Below are 22,075 nucleotides of genomic sequence, written 5' to 3' on the forward strand. Positions count from 1 at the left end.
TCTGGAGGTTTTCCAATTTTAATAAATAAGTGCTATGACAGAGCCAAATCTATACATGAGGGCTCAAGAGACAAGGGTTATGTTTCAGAACTGATGTTCCTATGGCAAATCTGAAGGACCAGTGCAATTTCTGAGGCTGACGGCAGTGGATCGGACCTTGTTGTTGCAGTGCCTTTGTATCATTACAAAACAGATAACGAAACACAAGGAGAACTGCCACAGACACTGGGAATTACAAACTGTGAATAAGATGAGGATTTAATCCTCTTTAGTCCTTAGCTTTTGTGAACAGTTTGGTATCTCATTTAGCTCCAGAGAACCACTGCTGCTGCGAAAGCAACCTCTGCCTTGCCAGTTCCTCTCCTGTAGGAAACAGCTTCTGCAGGAGAGCAGAGGAACTAAATCAGAACATAATCCCCGCGTTTGAATGCCATCGTGCATGAGTCAGCCTGACAAATTAAGTAGTTGGCTGCATTACTGCTCAGCAATTTAAAGATTCATTTCATGCTTGACAGGAGAAAACATTGCACAGAGTAGCCGTCCTCCCTCCAGCAGACGTGCAGGGAAGTGAGACGGGATAACGAGCTCGTGGCTTGCCCGAGGGAGCTGCTGAAGGGGTCGGCCAGGCTTCCTCCAACGCATGTCTGCAGCTGGACTTCAAGCAGAGCCTTTCCTCCTCTCAGCAGCGCCTGTTCCACATGATCTTGGGCACGATCTGGAGAAAAGATTTCACTGCGGGATCGAAGACTCCTCTTTCCCTATGTACATGCTGGCTGGGTGTGCCCTTACAGCTCGGCGAAGGGCTCCTTCAGACTTTATGCAGTTTACTAGAAAGAGGGAGGAAAACAGTGAGTCCACTGACTTAGTCCCTGCTTTCACCTTCTTAGCCCTGCTGCCTGTTGCATTTCCTTCCCAGCTAGGGAAGTAACCCTCTGAAGCACTGCGGAACGTGCAGGTCTGGGCAGCAGCCCCAGAGCACAGCGGGGCGGGCAGCCCATTTCTGAACCATCCTCCTTCAGTAGCAGATCCACGGTGGCTGGGCACGGGGATTGCATAGCACAGCTCTGCTAGCAAAAGCCATAGTGGAGGCTTCGTTATAATGGCAAAAAGTGCATCGGCAAGTTTAATTTACTTATAGAGCCACCAGCAGTAATTTACACATGCTGCTGTGGTAGCATTCTGCCAGGGCTTATGATTGGAGGTCTTCCCAGAAAGCCTTTATCACCAGGACTCCTCAGGACAGCAATCCCTCCCTCTTCTGGCTTCCCAGCACCCCTTATCACATCTAGGGGTCTATTTGCGGTAGCCCTGGTGCTGCTTTGATTGTTCTCTCCACAAAGTCAGGAGGGATCATTACAGTAGCTGTGCTAAAGGTTTTGAGCATCTCTCAGCCCCATTTGGTCCTCTCCCATCTCCAAGTGAGGTGGGCACTGGCCCCATTACAAACAGCAAATGGAGCAGCCTGGTGTGCCCAGTGCTGCATAGATGTTAGCAGAGCAAAAAGCAGACAGTCTGCTGTGACTAATGCACAGATGTAATCCCTTCATCCCTGAAATTTCTCCGTGGAAGAGGGATAAATGCAGAATTGCTTATAAAAGTTACCATTACAGCCCTTTCATTTATTTCAGGGATAACCTGGCTTGCTTCCTTCCCTCCAGATGCTCAGCTATCACGGTGCCTGGCTATTCCATAAACACCTTCCAAAAGGCAAAGCGAGCTTCTCTGCAGCCTTATCCGAAACAGCCCATTGCTACAGCACGATCTCAGTTCACTCCAGCTCAAGCAAAAGGGAGGTGCTGAGCACGTTGCTCACGCTGGGGCTCATGCACGCAGCTGGCGTGGTTTCAAACCACAACACACAGGTGCTGTCCCTGTCCCGGCAGAGATGCTGGGCCGTGGGTCCCCACGCCAGGTGTGCAGGCCCATCTGTATTTGCTGCCGGCCAGGCCACGTGCGTGTGATGTTGGGATGCGACCCAAGTGACACACGGCCAAGTCCTCGGCCAAAAAGCACAACCTGCCCTGGGCACAGCACCCCTCCAGCAGCGTTTGTAAGAGCAAATGCTGCTGAGGATGGGCTGCTGAAGTTCAAAGCAAATGCTGCAACACAGAGAACAGGGCGTCTGGGCTTTGGATGCTGATGGCAAGCCTTAAATACTTTGTATGATTTCAAACAAATCCCACCTGGGGTCTGCCCGCCACTGGCACCTGCAGGTTGTGGCTGCCACTCGGCACAGGGATGATCCCACTGGGTCCTGCAGGTGGATACTGGTCCCAGTGCCTGTCCCAGCTGGGCTCCAGTCCCGAGCAGGGTGACCAGCACTGCACACTGCAGACACACCACAGGCTCATACATGAGCACGGTGATGGTTGTGGGTTTTTTTAACCCTTCCCCAGCAACCCACACCCACTCCCCTGCCTTTTTGACCTCTGCTAATGGCTCAGCTGGTATTTACTGCAGACTCCCCACAAGGTCTGTAGGAGCCTGTTTGGAGCTGTAAAGCAGCGCCCTCACGGTGTTTGGTGTCTCTGGGGCTGGTTTTCTTCCGTACTGACACTATATTTGTCACCCACTCGCTCAGAGCTGCAGGAAGACTTCAGGGTGCTCTGCACATGCTTTTGACTTTTACTTGCCTCCAGAACTGGATATTGGTAGCTACTGGGCTGCTGCTGAGCGCAGAGCAGGGTGTGCAGCACCAACTGGGGCTCCAGGGGACCCCTCGCTGTGCTCTGTCTCCGCACTGCACAAACCAGCGGGGTCTGGGGGTCCTGCCCGCAGCACGTGGCCCGAAGCTGCTCAGAATTGGTTTCACAACCCAGAGACAATCCTCCCTCCCCTAAATATGTTCATCAAGTATTTGCTCTCCTTACCTTTGCTTTGACAGCAGGGTGAGGTCCGACGCGGGGTCAGTGTTAACATAGTCCGGCTCCTCGTCCTGGCTCTCTATGTACAGCGCTGTTAATGAAGAAGGAAAGCACCCATCATTAATTGGGATAATCTGAAAACACCCACCATGTGCACTGCGTGTTTGGCCAGCACGTTTAGCCCTCAGCATTGAGGATTTTTGTATCCAGGCTATAAAACCTCACATCACAGCATCAGGGTTTCAGAGGGGCTTCAAGACGGGCACAGCCGTGGTGGCCTTCCAAGCACTGGAAACGCCCTGTCCCTCTGCAGCCACATCCAAATGTAAAACTGCCACATGTACACAGCAGTTTGCATGCTTAGATGTTCATCATGGATGAAAAAACATCCCAAAAAGGGCCAGTGACTGCATTGCCCCGAGCACGGTGTAGCACAGCAGGCATCCCACCCACGAGCCAGTCCGTAAGCAGCAAGCAGCTGTTGAGGACGCACCTGAAGTTTGCTCGATTTTCCACGCGTGTATGGCCGAGCTGTTCTCGTAGTCATCCACGTCATCTGTGAGTAAGCAGAGTTTGGACAGGACGATGCTGAACAGTGAGTGGGCTAAAAGCGAGCCCTGGGAACCCCCTCCCAGTGCCACCGTCCCACCACAGGCTGGTGACACTGCCTCAGTCACCTCCCAGCCCTGGTTTCTGCAGGCACGGACGGGCTCGGGGCAGCCCCACGCTCCTGCCTCCCCTCATCACTCCAAACAGAACGGTGTGCGTAGCACCAAAGGAAAGCAAAACAGCTTCATTTTTCAATTGTGACAGCCCAGGACAGAAGCTCAAAGCCCCTGTGGTCCAGCACCTTGTGCTGGCAGTGATGAGCAACCCGAGCTGGGTGCTAAACCGCGATGAATCTCGACACAAAGCGCTGCACGTACCCAGCTCGGAGCCACAGGCGTCCCCAATGAAGACATTCTGGTAGGAATGGGAATCCTCCTCTTTGGCTGGCAGAGAGAAGAAAGGGGGAAAAAGGATGTAGGGAAGCAGGAGCAGCGCGGGAAGGGCTCAGCCCCCACCGGGCTTTGTGCTTGCTGTCAGCTGCCCGCAGGAGAGAGCTGTGGGCCACAACAAAATGTGCCATAGACTAAAAAGTGTCAGTTCTGGGGACAGCCCGCGCAGGTCAGCTCTCTGGATGTGCCTGGGGGCAGCTGAGCCACGCAAGGGTTTTGTTTTTTTGGAATAAGGTAATTTTCTTGGTGAATAATATATTTTTCTCTTTTTTATTTTTTTCCTCTTCCTCACAATCTCTTTAAATAAAAAACAGGATTCACGTTCTGAAGTTCATTTTAAGCAACAGATTGATGCCCAAGTCAGCGCAGTGAAACGCTGGATGCCCAGGGAGGCAAAAATGTCTCACGGATGAAATATTTGCCTTGAAAAGGTGCCTTTGAATGGAGCAGTGTGTTTCGCCCCACCTTCACTCCCTACCCCCATAAGCCAAGCACACAAAACATTTAAAGCCCTCCTTTTGGCACAAGGCTCCCCCTGGACTGTGCCTGCCTCGAGCCAAATGGTGACGGGGCAGTGAAGTGGAGAGGGCAGCGCTGCGGGTTCCCTTCGGGCTCCCTGCAGCCATGGGGCAGCCGGCACACCGTGCTGGTGCTGGAGGCCGTGGTGGTGCTCGTGTGGAGACCTTACCGTAGGGTGAGGTGAAGCACTTGGCATGCTCGTAGAAATCCACAGAGATGGGCTCCCTGCAAGAAGGAAAACCTCACTCAGCCACGGCTGCCCAGGGCGGCGGCCCATGGCCCTCCGAGCGGTGGTGAGAGACTGCGGCCACTTACACGTAGGCAGCATCCTCACAGACGTAGTCCTCTGCAAGCACAAGGGATTTCCTGTTAGCACACCAGCCACATAAACTCAAAACCCTCAAATTCTCCAAGCCTGGCCATAGCAGATGGCCCCGGCAGGCAACAAGCCCCAAAACCCACCGAGGAAGCACCGAGCGGGGCTGGGAGCCCTGAGCAGAGGAGGATGGACCCTGCCAGGCGAGGGGGAGATCAGGGATGTAGCCCCCGTTTTGGGAGAGTGGAGTGCAGCCCCACATGGCAATAGTCCTTGTAGGGTTGATGCTAGCTCTGGGAGTACAGCCCCACTCTGCAATAATCCTCATAGGGCTGATGCCAGCTCCAGGAGGGAGCTGGGGGCTGCCATGAGCACCTCACGCCCTTCTCTTAGCATTAATTAAATCATGTGCAGCTTAAAAGCAGCGAGCCAGACCCGCAGTACACCGCTTCCCACCTGCCTCCTCTTGCCCATCACAAGCTGCCCCAAGCCCCCGAAGCCACCCGTGTGGCACATACCTGTCAGGAAGTTCTGGTACCGGGGCTCGGTCCTGCTCTCTGGTACGATAAAGCACAGGGGGACATTATGATGGGAAGTGGGCAGGGGATACCACAGGCCAGGGACACCCAGTACCAGATGCCTTCGCAGCTCACAGACAGCACGGACACAGCAGGAATGGCCAGGGGTTGATTTTAGATTATCCAGCCCCAAGGCTCTAACCAGGACTGGTGAGCTGTAGCAAACCAGACTGGATTTTTACCCTCCGATCCAGTTCTTATCAAGTGTCCCTGTGTAGACACAAAGGGAGCTGCCTGCTACATAAACAAGGGCAGATTTGCTACATCCCCACCCAGGAATTCTGTGGCTGGTCTGTCCCCACTGTGTGTGGAGGTGGAGCCCACCAAGCGGGTGAATGTCCTGGTGGAGAAACTCACCAAAGCCAAGGGGACAGGAGGCACCGAGCTCCTCATGGGCTTTCCTGAAAGAGAGCGAGCACTGTGTGTGTCTGCAGGTGCCACCGGGCTAACGTGCTGTTTGTAGCTGGGGCTTGCAGGAGAAGGGAGCTAAATCCTCAGCTCTGAGCAAACCGCAGGAAAACCTCTGTCCATGAACCCCCCTTGTCTGTTTGCAACAGGAAATGCATCAAGCTGACAGGTTTGGGGTGAAACCGCAAGGTGGGGATGACCACGGCTGGGTAGTGCAGCAGTTATTGCTGCCCTGCTTCCTGGGGTGCTGGTGGTGGGCAGGAGGGGACCTCTCATGTCAAACTACTTATAAGCAAAGAACAGCAGGTTCTTTTTTGTGGTATACCTGTTACAGACAACCATGGCCCGTTTCCTTGGGTTTGACTTCAATACTACAAGTACGATGTAGTTAGGCTGAAGAGAATCCAGAAAAAGACTAAACCTACGACCGACCAGCAATGATTAAGCACAGCCCAAGCCCCACCTACAAGTTGCCAGCACCCAGTCCCAAACCCTCAGCATTCTCATATGTTGGGTAAACTTCATCCAAGCTTGTCTCTACAGCTAGGTTATGCCTTGTGTGTGTGTGTTTTTTTTTAACCTACCTTGTTATTGTGAAGTTTTCAGGTTCCTTAATCTGGTCTAGCCTTCGTGTTACAGCTAGCACCAAGAACAAAACGAGATGTTAAAGACCACGGCAGCAGATATTACAATGGAGCATCCAACGCTGTGAATTCCCCAGTATTGGCAAGCATTTCTCGAACGTGCCACGAAACAGCTTCCAAATTGTTCCTCAAGAGCACACCAAGGCCCAGATGGGAAACAAGCAGAGAGAAACGCGCTGCCTGTGCAGTTAGCAGAGCTAGCAAACACATCAGAGGAAGCCACAATCCTAATCGCTGCCTTATTTCCTATTCTCCCCCAAACACGCTCAATTTGGGGGCCTGTTGCGCGCTCAGCACCCTTTCTGCTCAGCTGAGCTGCCCCGCCGGGCCTCCAGCTTCGGCTGGGATGGGGAGGACACTTGCTGGGGCCTGGTGGGACAGGGCCGGGCAGTGCCGGTGACATTTGCTGCAGCCCTGCCAGCGGCTTGGTCAGGGTAGGAACCAAAAGGTCAGCGTGCAACCAGCCCCGCCGCAGGAAGCAGCGAGAGGGCGATGACGGATGAGTCACTGCTATCGCTCGGGGCTCCCCCACAGCGCCGCTTCCACAGCGCCAGCAGCGTGCTGCCAGGGGCCCAACCAACCAGCTCCTGCGCTTCCATGGTTTTAGCGATTTGTTCTCAATGGAAACGCAGGTTTTTGTCACCGTTCGGAATCCACACTCCCAGAAGCGCCTAAGGAGGCTTCCACACTGCCAGCGGCTGCCTGGCTTTGTGGTCACCTTTTTATTTTCATGCAGCCTTGCCCCGTGCCCTTGCAAGGGCCGTACTCACTGGAGTGGGACCGAATGACCTCAAAGCTCTGCTGGCTTCCGAGCCTGGAAAAGACAGAGGCACCACGTCAGCTGAACCGTGGGGTGCACGACACGGAAAATTGACCTGGTGCTGCAGACCACACAGACCCGAGGTGGCCCTGAGGCAATTCTTCCCCTCCGCCTCCCTTTGGGCCTCCTCTGTGTGAGCCTACACAGCAGAGATGTGTTTGAGGCCCATGGGCAGCGCAGCCAACACCAGCCAAGGGAAAGACCCAGGGGTGAGGAAGACATTGTTGGGGACACCACGACCCCGAAGTCCAACAACTGAATCCAGGCACAAATGCCAACAAGCCAGGACAACAGCACGGGCTTACGGCGGGATGGAGCCATCGTTGGCTCATGCGTCGCTCCATGAAGGACACAGAGCCCACTGCCAGGCAACCTGGCCTCTGACAGAGCCCCTTCACACCACGCTTGCTCCTTTATCAAAGGTTAAAAAAGTGTTGGCCTTTTTTTTTTTTTTTTTTCTTAATATCATTTAGCTGTGGTTTGTCTGTTAGCGAAGGAAATAAGGGGGTGTGCATGTGCATGCTTGTGTTTCCTTCGCTGTTCGAGCTGCAGCTGTGGTGGCTGGCTCTGGCACGCGTCCCCATCAGCACCGGGCAGAGTTTTGCTTGTGGAGCCATGTGTCTCTCCCTGTCCTGTCCATGACGGGACAAGGCAGGGATGTGCCCTTCCTATTTTTCCAGACATTTTTCCATTGGGTTACTGACTCACGGGCCTCGTGGGCACAGCTTCATTTTGGGTTGTTCCTTGTGACGGCGTTCCCCCTTTACTGGGGCACACTGCCTTGTGCGCTGCCAGTGGCAGAGCTGGGGTACAGATATATAGAAGATACAGAATATATTCATAAATATAGTTAAATAATAAATATATATATGTGTATTATTTCATGTGAAGTCCAGATATTGGAGGAGCACTGCCCAGCTGGTGGATGTACAGGGCATGCTGCGGGTCTGGCTCCAACCAGGGTCTCACAAGCAGTTTTGGGGAGAAACATAGCAAAAGGCAACTTACTGACTTGTCTGCTTGCTCTGCTTCTTTTCTCGCTTCGTAGCTGAAAGGAAAGAAAGAAAGCTCTCACAAAAGAGTGACACAGGCCTTTGAGATCAGAAAGGGAAGGACCACTGAAATGCATTCAGGAAACTCCTTGTGGAGACCCCAGCCCCCTCCTGCAGCTTCCTGAGCTGCCGGTACCCAGCACCCCCCCATAAAGAGGGGACACCCCAGAAAGAAAGCACCCTCCCGGCCAGCACTGGGGTCCCCGTGCCTGTGGCAGCACCTTACCGGAGAGCTGGCACCTGACACAGGCGCTGACGGCCGCCCCGAGCAGCATCAGTGCAGCGGCCGCCCACAGCAGCTCCAGCTGCGCCATGGCCCCGCGGTGTCCAGCCTGCAACACAGCCCCGAGAGCGACCCGTGAGCCCCCATGATGCCGGACCTCCCTGCTCTGCTTCAGACAGAACTGCTGCCAGTGAAACACCCCAGCACCACCGCCTGTGGCCTTGAGCTGGCTTGTGCATCTGCTCTTCCCCTCCCTTCCACACCGGGTGACTCCATGAGCAACTTGTTTTTTTTTTTTTTTTTTTTTTTTTTTTTTTTTTTTTTTTTTTTTTCAATAATCACCATGATTTGGCTTCAGTTTCTCCCTTTGAAATACAAACCTATACATATCACAGAAAGCAGCCTGCTGGGACCGGGACTGATCACTTAGCCCATTCCTATTTCCCAGGGCCAGATTTTCTTTACCTAGAGATTTTTTTTTCCCCTAAATCTTCCTCTTTAGCCCTAGTGCTGGAGACATTACACCTTGTTGGAGGCCAGAAACTCGCTGTGCTGCCAGGTGGGAAGTTTCCCTGCTGCCTAAGCCGAATCTCCCATATCACAGTTCAAGTCTGGATGGTGTTGTTATGGCTGGATAGGGAAGGGGGAAAAAATACGTCTATATTTCATACAGAAAGCAACAGATGGATTCCACCCTGCCCAGCACCTTCTGCCTCCACTTGCGTAAAGGAGTAAATGCCATTTCTTTCCCCAGGCTGCCAGTCACAGTGACCCCCGACTCACACAAATGAAAACCCAAAGTGGCTCACACAAAAGAAAACCCAAAGGCCTCCCCATGCAGAGGCCACACATCTCCTGGTATTGCACAGACGTCCTCCCATGCACACCAGTCTTGGCCGAGGACGCTGGTGGGAGGTTTGCGATCCGGTAGTGGGAGCCCCAGTCCTGCACCAGTAGCCTAATGACCAGGGCATGGTGCAGGTTGTGGTGGTGCTGATTATTATTATTAATTATCATTATTATTAAAGGCAGGTTTTGAGTTTTTTTTTTTTTTTTAAAAAAAAAAAAAAAAAGTAAGGCAAAGCTGAAAGAGCCCAACAGCACTGACCTAGTTTGTATCTTTGTAGGGCAGGTCACCATCTCCATTCTAGCGGTGGTTTTATTTCTATAGCGGTCAGTAACATAACAAAACCGGCCACTTCCCGAGCCCTTCTCTCTGGGAACTAGAGCTGCTCACAGGGGCTGCCACACCTCTGCTTCCGCTCAGTGTCCCTGCCAGCATCGACGCACAAGCACGGCCCCAGCCTGGAGGTTATTTGCATTCAGCAAACACACAGGTCAATGAAAATCATGTTTTTTTCTTACAGAACCTCCTCTCATAAGGCATGAAATATCTCATTGGTGCTGTATTGGGAATGCATCGGGAACCTGCAGGGCTTGCTGCCGCTTCAGGGAGTTCACAGGAGGGTCCAACAATGCCACGTTTTGCTGCAAGTATTTAGTTAAGCACTGGGGTAAAGCAGCTTTAATTCACAAAATAAACTGTATGACTTAAAAAAATAAAATTAAAAATTTAAAATATATATATATGGACCAAATGAAAGCAAGATTTCTGGGGTCCTGCCCAGGTGGGGAGCTCAGACGGAGCGGGCACCACTCCTTCCCTCTGCTGCCCAGCACCTTGGTGCCGAGGCAAGAAATCACACGTCTGTGCTGGAAAGGAGCTGATGGGAGAGGGCGATGAACACGTTTATGACAAGCAGAAGGCTGGAGGCACTTACTCACTGCTGGCGGGTTATAAATAAGTTATCTTGAAGGCTGAACGTGCTTTCCCCACTCTCTGCCTTGGGTAGATGGGCGAGGAGAATAAATAGGCTCGAGCCTCTGTGGTCTGTGACGAGGCCTGAGCACAAGAGAAAGATGCAGAGAGTGAAGGGCCTGCTGAGCGGGCTTGCTTTCTATGAGCTAAAGTCAAGCATGTAGAAAAAAAAAAACTTCTGAGGAGTTTCAGATCTTCAGAAGTAAAATTCAGAGAGGGAAGGTATGGCCCGTCCTGTTTGTATGGACATCCCTTCTCCTGTGTGTTTGTCTCCTTTTTAGCACTGGCAGAAGTTTCTCCTCACAGGAGGAAGGTGGTGCCGGTGGCACCTCCCGCAGCAGGCGATGCCCACGACCCACGGCCCCAAGAGCAGCACCCAGAGTAAATAAATGAATGTGGGCAATGAATCGAGGCACCCACTGTAAATAAACGTATTGCGGGCAAAGCAACAATCCCTGCAGCACGCCTACCTGAACAGGACATCTCTTCTCACTTCCTTGGCTATGTCTAGCAATGAAACAAGCTTTTTTATTTTTTTTAATGGGAAGAAGAAAGTGACTTGCAAAAGGTCCTGCAGTGTGTACAGTAAGTTGTCTCACCTGGGCTGCTGGAGCAGGAGCTTTCTAGCCCTACCTGGAGGGTTTTCTTTCATTCAGCAGTGGGAGTTACAAGATGGTCCCCAAAAACGGGGCCACCATCAGCAGCCCTGGGAGGAGAGCTGGTTTCTGCAGGGAGGGCTGGAAGGCCGCTGGTTTTAAGTCTGCTGAAGTCACACAGCCATTCACTGTCAGTCTGTCTGGGACAGAAACACCCAAGTGTGAAATGCTATTTAACTTTAAAAGGCAACACCGGTGTGACAATGTGAGGGTGTAAGCTGAATGTGCACAGTCTAGAAACAAAATCCCTGATTGCCAGAGGGATGGAAAGTCTGGGGCAGCTTTCCTGGAGAAGCATGACGGGTGAGAAGCTTACTTAATTACCCTTTAAGAGTACTTAAACTTTTTGCCAAAAATCCAGAAGAGCGAGGAGCGCATTGATGTGGCACAGTTCAAATGATTTTTTTATTCTATCAGATCATTTCTGATGAAGTCATTTTTAGCTCTCTGCAGATATCAAGCCCACCCTGTAAGTTTTCACTGCAAGATAAAGACTTAAAATGCTGGTTTAGGCCATACACTAAACCTATCTGTAAAAATGCCCCCAAAAGCAAATATCAAACCGCCCTCCCTCCCCTCCTGAAAGTTAGTTTCATGGTCTTCAATTTGCAATAAATTAAGACTAATTCAGACTGACTGAATGAGTCACTGGCACGAACTATAAAGCGGAGAGTTTATTTAAAAACTCACTGTGTGAAATGTAGAACATGGAATTATTGAACAGATGCAATATTCAGCTTGACCCAGTGGCTCTAACGTTGCTAAGAAAAGAACCGCGACTTTCTGTTTGTCTACGTTGCACAGATTGCCGCAGAAAGTCTCATCCACTTAGAAATTGAAGTCTCAGACCAAAGGAAGCTCCTGTGGTTGGAACCACTTCAGTGACCAGCGCTGAGCCTTCAGGCAAGCTCCTTCCAGAGGTCTGCATGCCCCATTTTCTACCAGATTTGATGTCAGTGTAAATTTTTCTTGAGAAAACTGCTGTGGTATAGATACGATCTGCTTTTGTACGGCTACTCAAGTAGAGCATGCTTTATTTTACGCCAGGAGAGCGGGAGGCACATCTCAGTGGGACACAGGACAAGAGGGACAACCGAATTGATAAATGAACTCCCTCACAGACAAGCACTTTATAAAATGCTTTTTAAAGCCTCAGCTGGAAAATACAGCACAAAATCCTAATCACATGTATGCACGTCAGCATAAGGACGTATTCCATGGAAATATCTTGTAATTGTCCCTAACTTCCCTTGGTTCGGGCAGCATCGAGCCACGCAGTGCCCTTCCCTGCAGAGTCCAGGGGGATGCAAGGTTAGGCACCGAAGATGCAGGGAACTTGTGTGCCTGTAAGTAAGTACTCCTGCGTAACAAGCACTCCTATTTACCCCCGAGTAACGAACGTGAGCTGATATCACACAGGATTATCCCACAATTATCCCCAGTTCTCCTAACGCGTCTACCTCACAGCCCCCACTACGCTGAACATTGATCACAGGAGAGAACTGATGCAAGGACGAAGATCTATTTTCTGTCTGCGGTTAGTAATTTCAAGCGCTAATATAGAGTAAAATAAACACATTCATAAGATGCCAATAAGCCGTAAAACAAGGAAAAAACAAAAAGCGTAGTGAAAACCAGCTATTTAAGGGATTGGGCCTTGGAGGGGAAGACACGGTGGGGTGCAGTGGTCCCAGAAGCAGGAGCCCAAAGCAGGACCGGACACATCTGTGGGGCTGGCAGCTCAGCACGGCCTGCTCGTGCTATGGGGACCCCAAAACGCCCAGAATCTTTTAGCAGAAACAAATGCAGAAAGAATACAGTTTAAAAAAGCCACACTGCCATCGGCAGAGGGGAGAAGGATATGTAAAAAATAACAGCGTAAAACTGGCAAACTGGATTGCTTGTGGTGGGCTCTCATCTCGAGGGGTCTAAATGCTGCTGAGGGGTTATATTTGGCAATTTTCCTACCTCGGAACTCATCAGAAGGTGGTCATGAGCGGCAGCAGGGACTAACACGGTGCGTTTCAGAGGGATATGGCAGGGATGACCCCAAACACTCGCTAAAACACTCACCGAGCTCCAGCCCAGGATCTACGAGCTCACCGCGCCGTCGGGACTACCTGCGGGTCCCCAAAGCCTCGGTGCCACCCGCCTGTCCCTGCTCACCTGCAGCCTCAGCCGGCCGTCCCCATCCGTCCCAGCTCCTCGTGTACCTCACGGCCGCAGCTGCCAGCGCCGGAGCCGGTTCCTCCGAGGATCGTTAGCCAGCTTCTGGTTTCCTGTCACCATCTGAATCATTAACCCCAACATCCGCCGCCGGCCGACGGTCAGCCCCTCTCCAGCTCGCGGGAGCCCCGCGGGCGGTGCTCACACGGAGTCACCTCTCGCAGAAGCCGTTCAGATCCGCCGGGGGAGAGGAAGAGGCTCGGGCAAGAGCCACGAGCTGCAAGTGCTGCCACAGCCCTCGAGCTCCAGATTCAGCTGATGCCCCTCAAACGTTCAACACCAGCAATAATTTCCCCTCTAGCAAAGAGCCTTGGGATAATTATCACTGCTCTGAGTGTTACTTGTGGCAGGTGCTGCCTGAAAGTGCTTGGAGGAGGTGAGACAAGTTGGAAGCCTTCGCTTAGGTTTTACAGGGGATGACAGCCTTGGAAGGGCAGCACACAGGCTGAGGTCACCGCTGCTAGCGGCCAAACTGGGAGCCCCACCAAGGTGCGTTCTGTCCAGCAGTAAGAACAAAACCATTTCTTGTGCTCCAGCAGCGGCAGCGTGCAGACAGCAGGCACAATTGCACTGTGCTGATAAAAAAAATATAAAACAACCCCAAAACAGTAGCTCGTGATTTTTTTTTTTTTTTCCAGTTGAAAAGACTGAGGAGGGGTTACGAACAAGGGCTCAGGGATAACTGCTGGCCTGAAGCCCCGACACAGCGCAGGGACACGTATCCTGCTCTAAGAATAGGACGCGCACGCGGCAGCCCCACGTATTTATAGCTAGCAGAGTGCAACAGCCAGCCCGGCACACGTTTTACAACTGCAAACAAAACGTTTCTTGCCGCCTCTCACCAGGGCACTACGTACATACGGTCATGCAAATCGTTCAGCCGAGGGAAATTTTGTTGTATTTAAATGAGCTGGGGCCCTCTCGAGATGCTGCAACCAGTGAGCTGCATCCTTCCCTCTCCCCCTCTCCCCCGGAAGGGGACTCTTCTATCACCAAAATGATAAAATAATCATCTGTTCACAGCGTCCGCAACCCCGGGATGGGAACCTTCGCTATCAGGCTGTCAGAGGAAACACTGCTCTGTCAGGACAGCTAACCACCGTGCGCGCCTATGCGCTCATATTGAGTTTTTATCTACTCCGATTCTAACCAGAGGTGCCAAAATAACGGTGTGCTCCATCCCGAAGGGCTCCCACGTGAAATCCAGGCATAGATCAAAAAAACTCAGCACGTGGGGGCTGAACCGGAGACCAGAAGAGCAAGAGCCAGCTGTGAATGGTTTGTAGGGCTTACGCCTGGCCTCTGTGCCCGGGATGCGAACTGCACCACCTCCCCCTGCTAGTCCAGCTGCTACAAAATGGGCTTTTCTGGCAGAGCTCACAGCTATGAAGTAGTTTGTTACATGTTTTCTAGCAGCATTTATCTATTTAAACATAAGCAGCTGACAGAAGCTTTACAAAAACGTTGCTTATAGCAAAACCGTTGCTCTGACTATGCTGGGGACACTTACAGTTCTCCTTTTTCGTATCAGAAGAAGTTCATTATTTTATTAGGAACAATCAGTGCTAAAAAGGGACCCTTTGCTTGCCCACAGCCTCTCTGATCCACCCCACAGCTTCAGAGATGACTCAGTGCCTCCGCAGGGACGTTACCGCGGCTGGCACGGGCTGGAGCAAAGGCACCTCGTGCTGGGCGCCCATCGTCCCGGCACAGCTGCCCAGCCCCTGCAGGGCAGGTAAAAGCCATTGCTGTGCCCGAGGAGCGGCACGGTTAGCGAGGATGATCGGCCATACGGGGCCGTGGGGTCACCCTGGCTATGTTACAGCAGCCCTCGGGCTGAGCGATGCCTTTTGAGGATGCCAGTCCTTCTGCAAGACCGATGGTGTCCTTTTCTTGCCTTACTGCAGTAAGGCAGATGGCTGCACGGACACTGTTTCCTGTCCATCTTTATGTTTTTTTTATATATATATTTTATACTTCTCACAAGAAGCACTTCAGCATCAGAGTCCTCGCTCCATGCAGCTTCCAACACAACCACAAGTTCTGCTCCTGAATCCAACTCCGCTCACGGTACCAGGCTCCACGCAGTGCCTGACGCTCCCGTAATCCCTGTGCCCCATCCATACCTGCTGCCAGAAACCATTTCTGGCCTGGTACAAGGCCAAAGACAGGAGCATCATGATTTACCTGCTGCAATAAATGATGGGACACACATTACATCTTTCTTTGTCCTTTTAAAGCTGACCCATTTCAGTTTTTCTTTCCCGTGAACAAATTTACCTTCAGTCTGTTTTACCAACGAACCCAACTCTCTTTTTTTTCCTCCGTCCTTTTCTGCAGCTAACCAGCCGCAGAAAGATCTCCTGGGGCCCAGAGAGGCTGTGGGAAGGCAGCTTCTGCCCCCCCCAGCTTACCTGCTGAATGCCCTGGGGGCCAGGTGACATCCTCTGATAAAGGTGGGGCCTGATCACGGACCAGCTGGAGCTAACGACTAACGATGGTCAGAGAAACAGTGATCAGAAAAAAAAAACACATCATCTAAACCTGGCCTTGCTGCAGAAACATGCTTAAAGTTTTGAGGGAAGCTTTGCAAGCTCCAACAGGATCTTTCTCCCGGAGCTCGTAAATTTTGCAAGTAAATTAGCAGTGACACTGTGAGAGATGGGCATGCAGATCATATCCTCCCTGCAGGAGCAAGCTCTGGGACCAGAGCAAGCATGTCTCACCCCGACCACAAGTTACGTGAGTTTTTGCACGTTTTCATGGCAGTTTTAATGAAAAATCACATCTCGGAGGAAATTTTCTGACTTGCTGAAGTAGCGCACACATTTTTGTAAAGACCAAGAAACGTCTTTGCTCTAAGCTACAGTTGTCTGAGCACTTCCCCAGCTAAAGGGGAAGTGCCACCTCCCACCCTGCCCCAGCTGCACGCCCCACTGCAAATCTGATCTCACCGAGCCGAAACTGAAAGCGGCTCCGTTACAGCCAGATATGTGCTGCTACCACCCAGTGGAAAGAAAGCTCACAGCTAGGGTTTCTAGGTGCTTTACGCATTTTGGCCAAGTAAGACTTGAAAGTACTAATTCTGCACATGCCTACGGTGCTGTAAAGCTTCTTCCCGTTCTTATCCTCCTCGGTTCATGCTTGCTGACAAAATAATTCTTATATTTCAACACAAAAACCTAGAAGGTTTGAACACTTTTATTTAATTTTTTACAGCAATATAAATTTTACAGATTCGTTACAGTACAGATTTTGCAGGGGTTCAGAGAGGTACTTGGTGATTTTTTGGTTTATTTAAAGGAAAGAGGCGGATCTTGGGAGCATGGTGACATGAACAAAACAATCTCATAGTAGGAAGCAAATCCCTGCCGTGCTGAACACTAACCTGGCTGCGACCTACAGGGCAGAAAGGTGGCAACCAGCAGTGTTCCCAGCAACGACACCAACCCTGGGATACTCTAAGAGCTTTGCACAAGAATTTGTGAGCTTACAGGTAAGCAGGTTGTTTCTGTAACAGCGCTGAACATCCTTAAAGCCCTTGGACAGATTTTCTGGAAAAGGGACAGAAATGAGGGAAGCCGATGCTAAAATTAGCCTGCCGCTGGGCAGGCACTGCCATGTAACAGTTATTGCAGCTGTGGAAAAGGAAACCATAAAATACTTCAGATTTAATAACCCGAGCAGCTACAGTAACGTGAGGAACGTGATCTCAGACCTAGGAGCAGGGACACCGTATGCACAGCGTAACACCGTGTGTGCTACCAGAACCCCACGGGCTAGCCCTGCTGTCCAGCTAAGTTGTGTGTGTGAGCGAGCAGACGCCGGGAGGAACCAGCAAAGCTCCCTAACGAGCAGAAAAGGTGCGAGCTACACATACAGCTTTTGTAGGACGTTCCCCCAGTTAGCCCAGGGCATGCAACGACATCAGGATATTGCTGTAACTAACGTGCATCAGGCTCGACAGTCGAGTGTCTGGCACCGAAGGATTAAATCATTTCAGAAAGCAGAGTCCAAGAACATGATTACATGGTTTTAAATGCCCCTGATTGATTTAATACCACCATACTGAGTGGTATCGCAAATAACAGAATAAACTGCAAAATATATAAATGAAATATCTATGTACACACTAAAAAACAGCCCTCTGCTGCTTCATATGTACTCGATTCCTTAAAATCCTGTACAGGGATAAGTGACACATGAGAGGAGGGATTCAGCTGCCAGATTAGATATATTCCAGTCAGCTGGAAATCAAATTCCCCTTCAGCCACAGAAACTTCCCTTTCTAAAACTTTAAGACAAGTGTCACCTACAAAACGGAATCCCAAAAATCCAGTCCAGAAAAAATGCCCCCAACATAACAGATGCTGCGCTAGAATATGCCAGGATACGTACACTGACTGCCTCATTCCTCCAGAGCCTTTGGGCAACTCTGGTAGGAAAAGATAAACCATCAGAAACCATCAGAATGCACAACACCAACTTAACACCATTTTAAGGACGCTCAGAGTTCACAGCTTATTGTGTTCTTGCTGAAAGCCACTCTGAATAACCCCGAGACGTACTTCCACGTACTGAGAAGGAACAAGGTCCGTTTAGGAAACCAGTCATCTAGGCTCAGCTTTGTCCAAAGACACACTCCAGGCAAACGGGGAGATTCCTGGAAAAGCCACTCCAAGGAGCTTTGCTGAAAGCAGCCAGCGGGGCATGGGTGGCTGTGAGTTACTGCACTGAATGCTCTGATGAAGGGTGCATTTGCTCTAAATATAATCATAGGATTTGCTCTAAAATTCTCAGGATCTTGTCTTTTCTGAAAATAAGCCAGCAGTCAGTACTACAGGTAGCAAACACTCCTAGTCTACGTGCTAAAGTCAGCATTGGAACTATGACAGAATTCATAAACGAGTTGTAAAATACCAGCATTGCCCAAAACTGCCCTGGGACAGGGACTCTTGGCTGTGATCGCTCTGGCTTACAATCAGCTCTGGCACACCCAAGAGACAGTCAACACTCAATACACGGTCAACACTGGAGGCTCTTCGGTTGTCCCAGTGCATCTCACTGCTGCTTCACAAAGGCAAGGAAGCTACCCCCAAGGGCTCAACTCTACCCAGACCCAAGCACCAGCCCATCGTTCCAAGAGCTGAACACTCCTCCGCTTGCTTCTCCTGCCAGCAAACAGCAGTCACGGCCACAACACACAGCGCCCACCGGGGTGCTGTTAGAGGCCGGGGTCAGCTCGCTGAGGGCTGCTCCTGGGCGCGGGAGCTGCGGTTTTTATGTTTCGGTGGCTGACAGCACAGCCTCTCAGCACGTTAGGTGCACGCTGCTTACTCCTGCGCATTCTCCCAGTGCTCCCAGCCACCACACCAACCTTCCTGAGCTGCAACCCCACTGCAGGAACACAAAGCTCGTTCCACAGCAGCAAAGCAGAGCTACGCCTTAATTTCAGTACCAAAACTTGTCTGCTACACTCCTGCTGCAGTTTTGTTCATTTTTAAGTTTGAGCTTGAAGAAAATTCAGCACTGCTACTAGAAAGAACATGGTGAGAATATGAATAGCCACAGAGGGAATTATCCGTTTGTTCCTGCTGCCAGTAACTCCTTGGTCTAGGCTTTGCCATGCCAGGTTTAGCCTTAAGCTGCCGGTAGAGGTAAGCATTACAGCTTAAACCTGAGCTGCCCTTTGCTGGTGGGAGGTGGGAAAAAGTCTTGCTTCCTCCTCCAAAACTGAAATGACACAATCATATGAAAATTAAAAGCTTTGTCAGCTGTTGACACAAGCTGGTTTGATATGCGTCTCTACAGGAAAATGTTAATTACATTTTTGAAGAGGAAGAAGAAAAAGGAGTGGAAGAGCCTGACCCCAAGCCACATGGGAAGCATTAAGTCAGAGCACTCCAAATAAAAAAGAACAACCAGGCAACACAAACATACACATCTATTAAACTATTAAAAAAGGTAAAACTATACTGGGATTTGGCTGCTTTCATCGGTAGGAAACCCTTGATTCAATGGTTAGTAGGTACAGAAAAACACTATTTGAACGAGAAGAGCTGTTTTCTGTCTGTCACACAGCAATGGTGCTTTTCACCACGCAGAGTGATGAAATGATTGCCTCCCTCATTAGGTCTGAAAGACCAGCTATGAGCAAGCCTTGTGGAAGCAGCCGAAGGCCACCATCTCCAGCCAGCCAGCCCTTCTCCTACACCTCAGGAGATATTCAGGTTGGACAGGCTGGTGCTGCAGTCTGCCTCAGCAAGTCACCACAGACGATTTGGATTCTCTGCTCAAGTTGTCATAAGAGCAGATTTGAGGATAGAGAGCAGACTGAATTGCTGGAAGACGGAACACTTCCCACCCTTTCATGCTATGGAAAGCAGTAAAACCAGCAGGAAGGTCAGGGCTCACTTCTCAATAAAAACCATGGCTCGTGGCTTACCCTGCAGTATGCACATACTTCAAAGACAAGGTGGCAACAACACCATTCACCGTTAGGTCTAGTAGGAAACAAGACAGCTAAAGAAGTTGGAAGAAACTGGGCAGAACACTAGGAAGCTGATCGGTTTGTTTCACCTCAAAGACACCATATCAGACACTGTATCGAGGAGACCACTACACAGTCTGGAAGGACAGAGTTTGCTCTCAACCAGACTTCACTGTGTTCAGAGCAGCAGAGCCCAGCTGCTGGGAAATGCCACCCAGAGCTCTCTACCTGCAAGCCACAGTACTTCCATGCTGCCTGGCAGCTCTCACAGTAGAGCTGCTTGTACTGAAGCCACAGGACAGAACTTGGGCTTGCCTCCACTGCTCTACAGCATTTTTACTTCAGTGTCTCCTACACGTTCCCAGCACTTGCCTAGAATATATTTCTTCCCTTTTTCTTTTCCAATCCCCCCCTTATTTTTGTGTCTGTTAATTCCAGATTAACGCAATGTTGGAGAACTTTGGGAGGGGAGGAAGGGGACACAAGCTAGAGTAGACTCAAATAAAGACCAATGTTAAATATTACTTAATGTTTTCTTTTATTTAAAAGATCATTCACAAAATACCATATCCATAAATTTATTTTGTTATGAAGCAGAATGTGTTAAGTGTTTGGAATTCTTTTCTTTTTTCTTTTTTTTTTTCCTTTTCATTTTTACATTTAAAAGTCAACTGTCTTGACTAGAGGTGAGTTTTTATATGGGAATTTGTTCTTAAAATCTTTTCCACATTGAAGATGTAAATAGGTCAATTATTGGTTTGGAATACAACCACACAAATGCATGTCTGTCTTAAATTAATTATTAGTGTTAGACAAATGGTTCTTATCTCAAAAGCAGATTAAGTGACAGGCAGAAGGAAGGAAAGAGTAGTTCTGTAAATTGCTGGGACTCTGACATTACAAAAGAAACTTTAGAGAAGAAATTCACTACTAGCAGTGACGCTGGTAGTAAAGCAGCCATGCTTCCAAACTTCTTTCTCAAGTACTCTGGCGTGCTGGCTGTTTATCTGGGAGCTGTCAGCACTAGTGTTAGGGGCCCAAGTTTTTCCTCGTGCGTTGGACATATCTGCACTTCAGTGTTAGAGATCCAGGTTGTTTTTAAACATGAATGCTCTCCCCCTTAGCTCCAGCCTCCCCCACCCCTCCCTCCTCCCACAAAGAACATTCCCAACACTGGCAAGAAACACTTCAAGTTCAGAGATGCAGCAATTAGAGATGCTTTTCACCCAAACTTCTACATGAAGAGAATCATTGTAACAAATTTCTAATCTGCCGATTTTCAAGGTATTCTGAAAGCAGAGGTATTAAAACTGTACACCGCTGGGCAAAGAAAAACAGGGGGGTAATGACAACTACATACTGCATGGCAAAGTATATACTCCTTAAAGAAAAATAAAAAGTCAATTTTATTTGTAGAAACTTCATTTAAAAATTTACCAAATATGTAAAACCCAAAGAAAAGTAAGCAGAAAGAGCCAGTGAGCAGCTGTGCTCAGGCACATTTTTGCAGCACTAACCTTGAGCTCTGAGGTGTAGCATCATACCATTTTGAATTCTATCAGTCACCAGCAACAGGCTGCTGGGAGATGCTTTATCCATACTGCTTCCACCTATCCACCAGGCTTGCCAGCCAACTTGACTTGCATCTATTGATACTTCCTGGTAACCTGTGTGAAAGGGCAGTTGCCCCCTTAGCTTTCTAAGGGGCTCTGCGGGATACAGTAAGTCATCAATTGTCCTAATGCTATTTCACTACATGGTTAGAACTGAAAGTTACGCTGCCCAACTCATCTGGACTCTCCAGTTTTCCTCTTCAGAGCCACAGCAATACAGAACGAGACATGCAGGTCAGAAGAGGAGCACTGAGGAAGTAAAAGGAAACAATACAGGGTAATAACTAAGTCTAACCTGTGCTTCTAAAGTAAAACAAACCCAGAAAGGAGGAAGTGAAGCAGCACCTTTGTCCAGAGACCTCCACACCTGTGGAAGCAGCTACACTGCCTTATCTACTGGCAACTGTGCTGCTTGTAAGGAAACAGAAGAGGAAACTCAGCACAAAGCAGGCACTAGATACAGCAAAGCCAAGAACGTACTAAAAACCACTTGTTAACAGCTGACATGCATTCACAAGCTCTGTGTTTTCAGTTTCAAAGAGGACAAATGCCAGATGGCAGGAATGGTAAACTGCAGGGTTGACATTCCAGCAGAGCTAGTCACTCTGTACTGTCTTGCTTTTTCTCCCGCCTCCCCATTCCCTCTCAACCCCAAGCTCAGTCGTGCTCTTTTACTACTTCCTCTCGGGGCTTGGCTCCACCAAAGATAGCAGAGTTTGGGTTGGCTACTTGATTGAGGGGAGTAGCAACTGTTCGAGGTTTGAGCTGAAGCCGGGGTCGCTGTGCTCTTTCCTCTGCAAGACAAAACAGTACGGTTTTCAGACTTCTCTGTCAAGGGCAAGAACCAAG

The 22,075-nt window shown here is 50.0% G+C and overlaps 2 protein-coding genes across 8 annotated transcripts in view; both read right to left on the reverse strand.

Moving 5' to 3' along the window:
* On the reverse strand, window positions 1-15,072 carry LAT2 (linker for activation of T cells family member 2). Of its 5 annotated transcripts, none has more exons than XM_035343315.1 (13): window positions 13,064-15,065; window positions 8,426-8,531; window positions 8,156-8,195; window positions 7,098-7,141; window positions 6,268-6,328; window positions 5,633-5,676; window positions 5,216-5,254; window positions 4,697-4,727; window positions 4,551-4,606; window positions 3,791-3,856; window positions 3,358-3,420; window positions 2,871-2,955; window positions 1-827 (listed from the first exon to the last, which is right to left on the reverse strand). In XM_035343315.1, the coding sequence occupies exons 2-13, from the start codon at window positions 8,511-8,513 to the stop codon at window positions 809-811; spliced, it is 636 nt and encodes a 211-aa protein (XP_035199206.1). In that variant the 5' UTR covers window positions 8,514-8,531; window positions 13,064-15,065; the 3' UTR covers window positions 1-808. The 5 variants fall into 5 exon arrangements, 2 of the variants coding, with proteins under 2 accessions (XP_035199206.1, XP_035199205.1); XM_035343314.1 differs by having other exon boundaries at window positions 2,871-2,958; window positions 13,064-15,064; XR_004755370.1 differs by lacking the exon at window positions 1-827 and adding an exon at window positions 10,204-10,325 and having other exon boundaries at window positions 2,874-2,955; window positions 3,358-3,856; window positions 13,064-15,072.
* The window catches only part of EIF4H (eukaryotic translation initiation factor 4H), a 23,231-nt gene continuing 10,161 nt past the window's right edge, over window positions 9,006-22,075 (reverse strand). For 2 of the 3 annotated variants that reach the window (XM_035343313.1, XM_035343311.1), the window contains one exon: window positions 20,131-22,020. In XM_035343313.1, coding sequence (XP_035199204.1) covers window positions 21,884-22,020 — 137 coding nt within the window. In that variant the 3' untranslated portion in view covers window positions 20,131-21,883. Of the gene's footprint in view, window positions 9,081-20,130; window positions 22,021-22,075 lie in introns of those variants that run through there. The other variant, XM_035343312.1, reaches the window with a different exon arrangement.

This window comes from Oxyura jamaicensis, chromosome 19, assembly GCF_011077185.1.
Source record: "Oxyura jamaicensis isolate SHBP4307 breed ruddy duck chromosome 19, BPBGC_Ojam_1.0, whole genome shotgun sequence".
Classification (NCBI taxonomy): Eukaryota; Metazoa; Chordata; class Aves; order Anseriformes; family Anatidae; genus Oxyura; species Oxyura jamaicensis.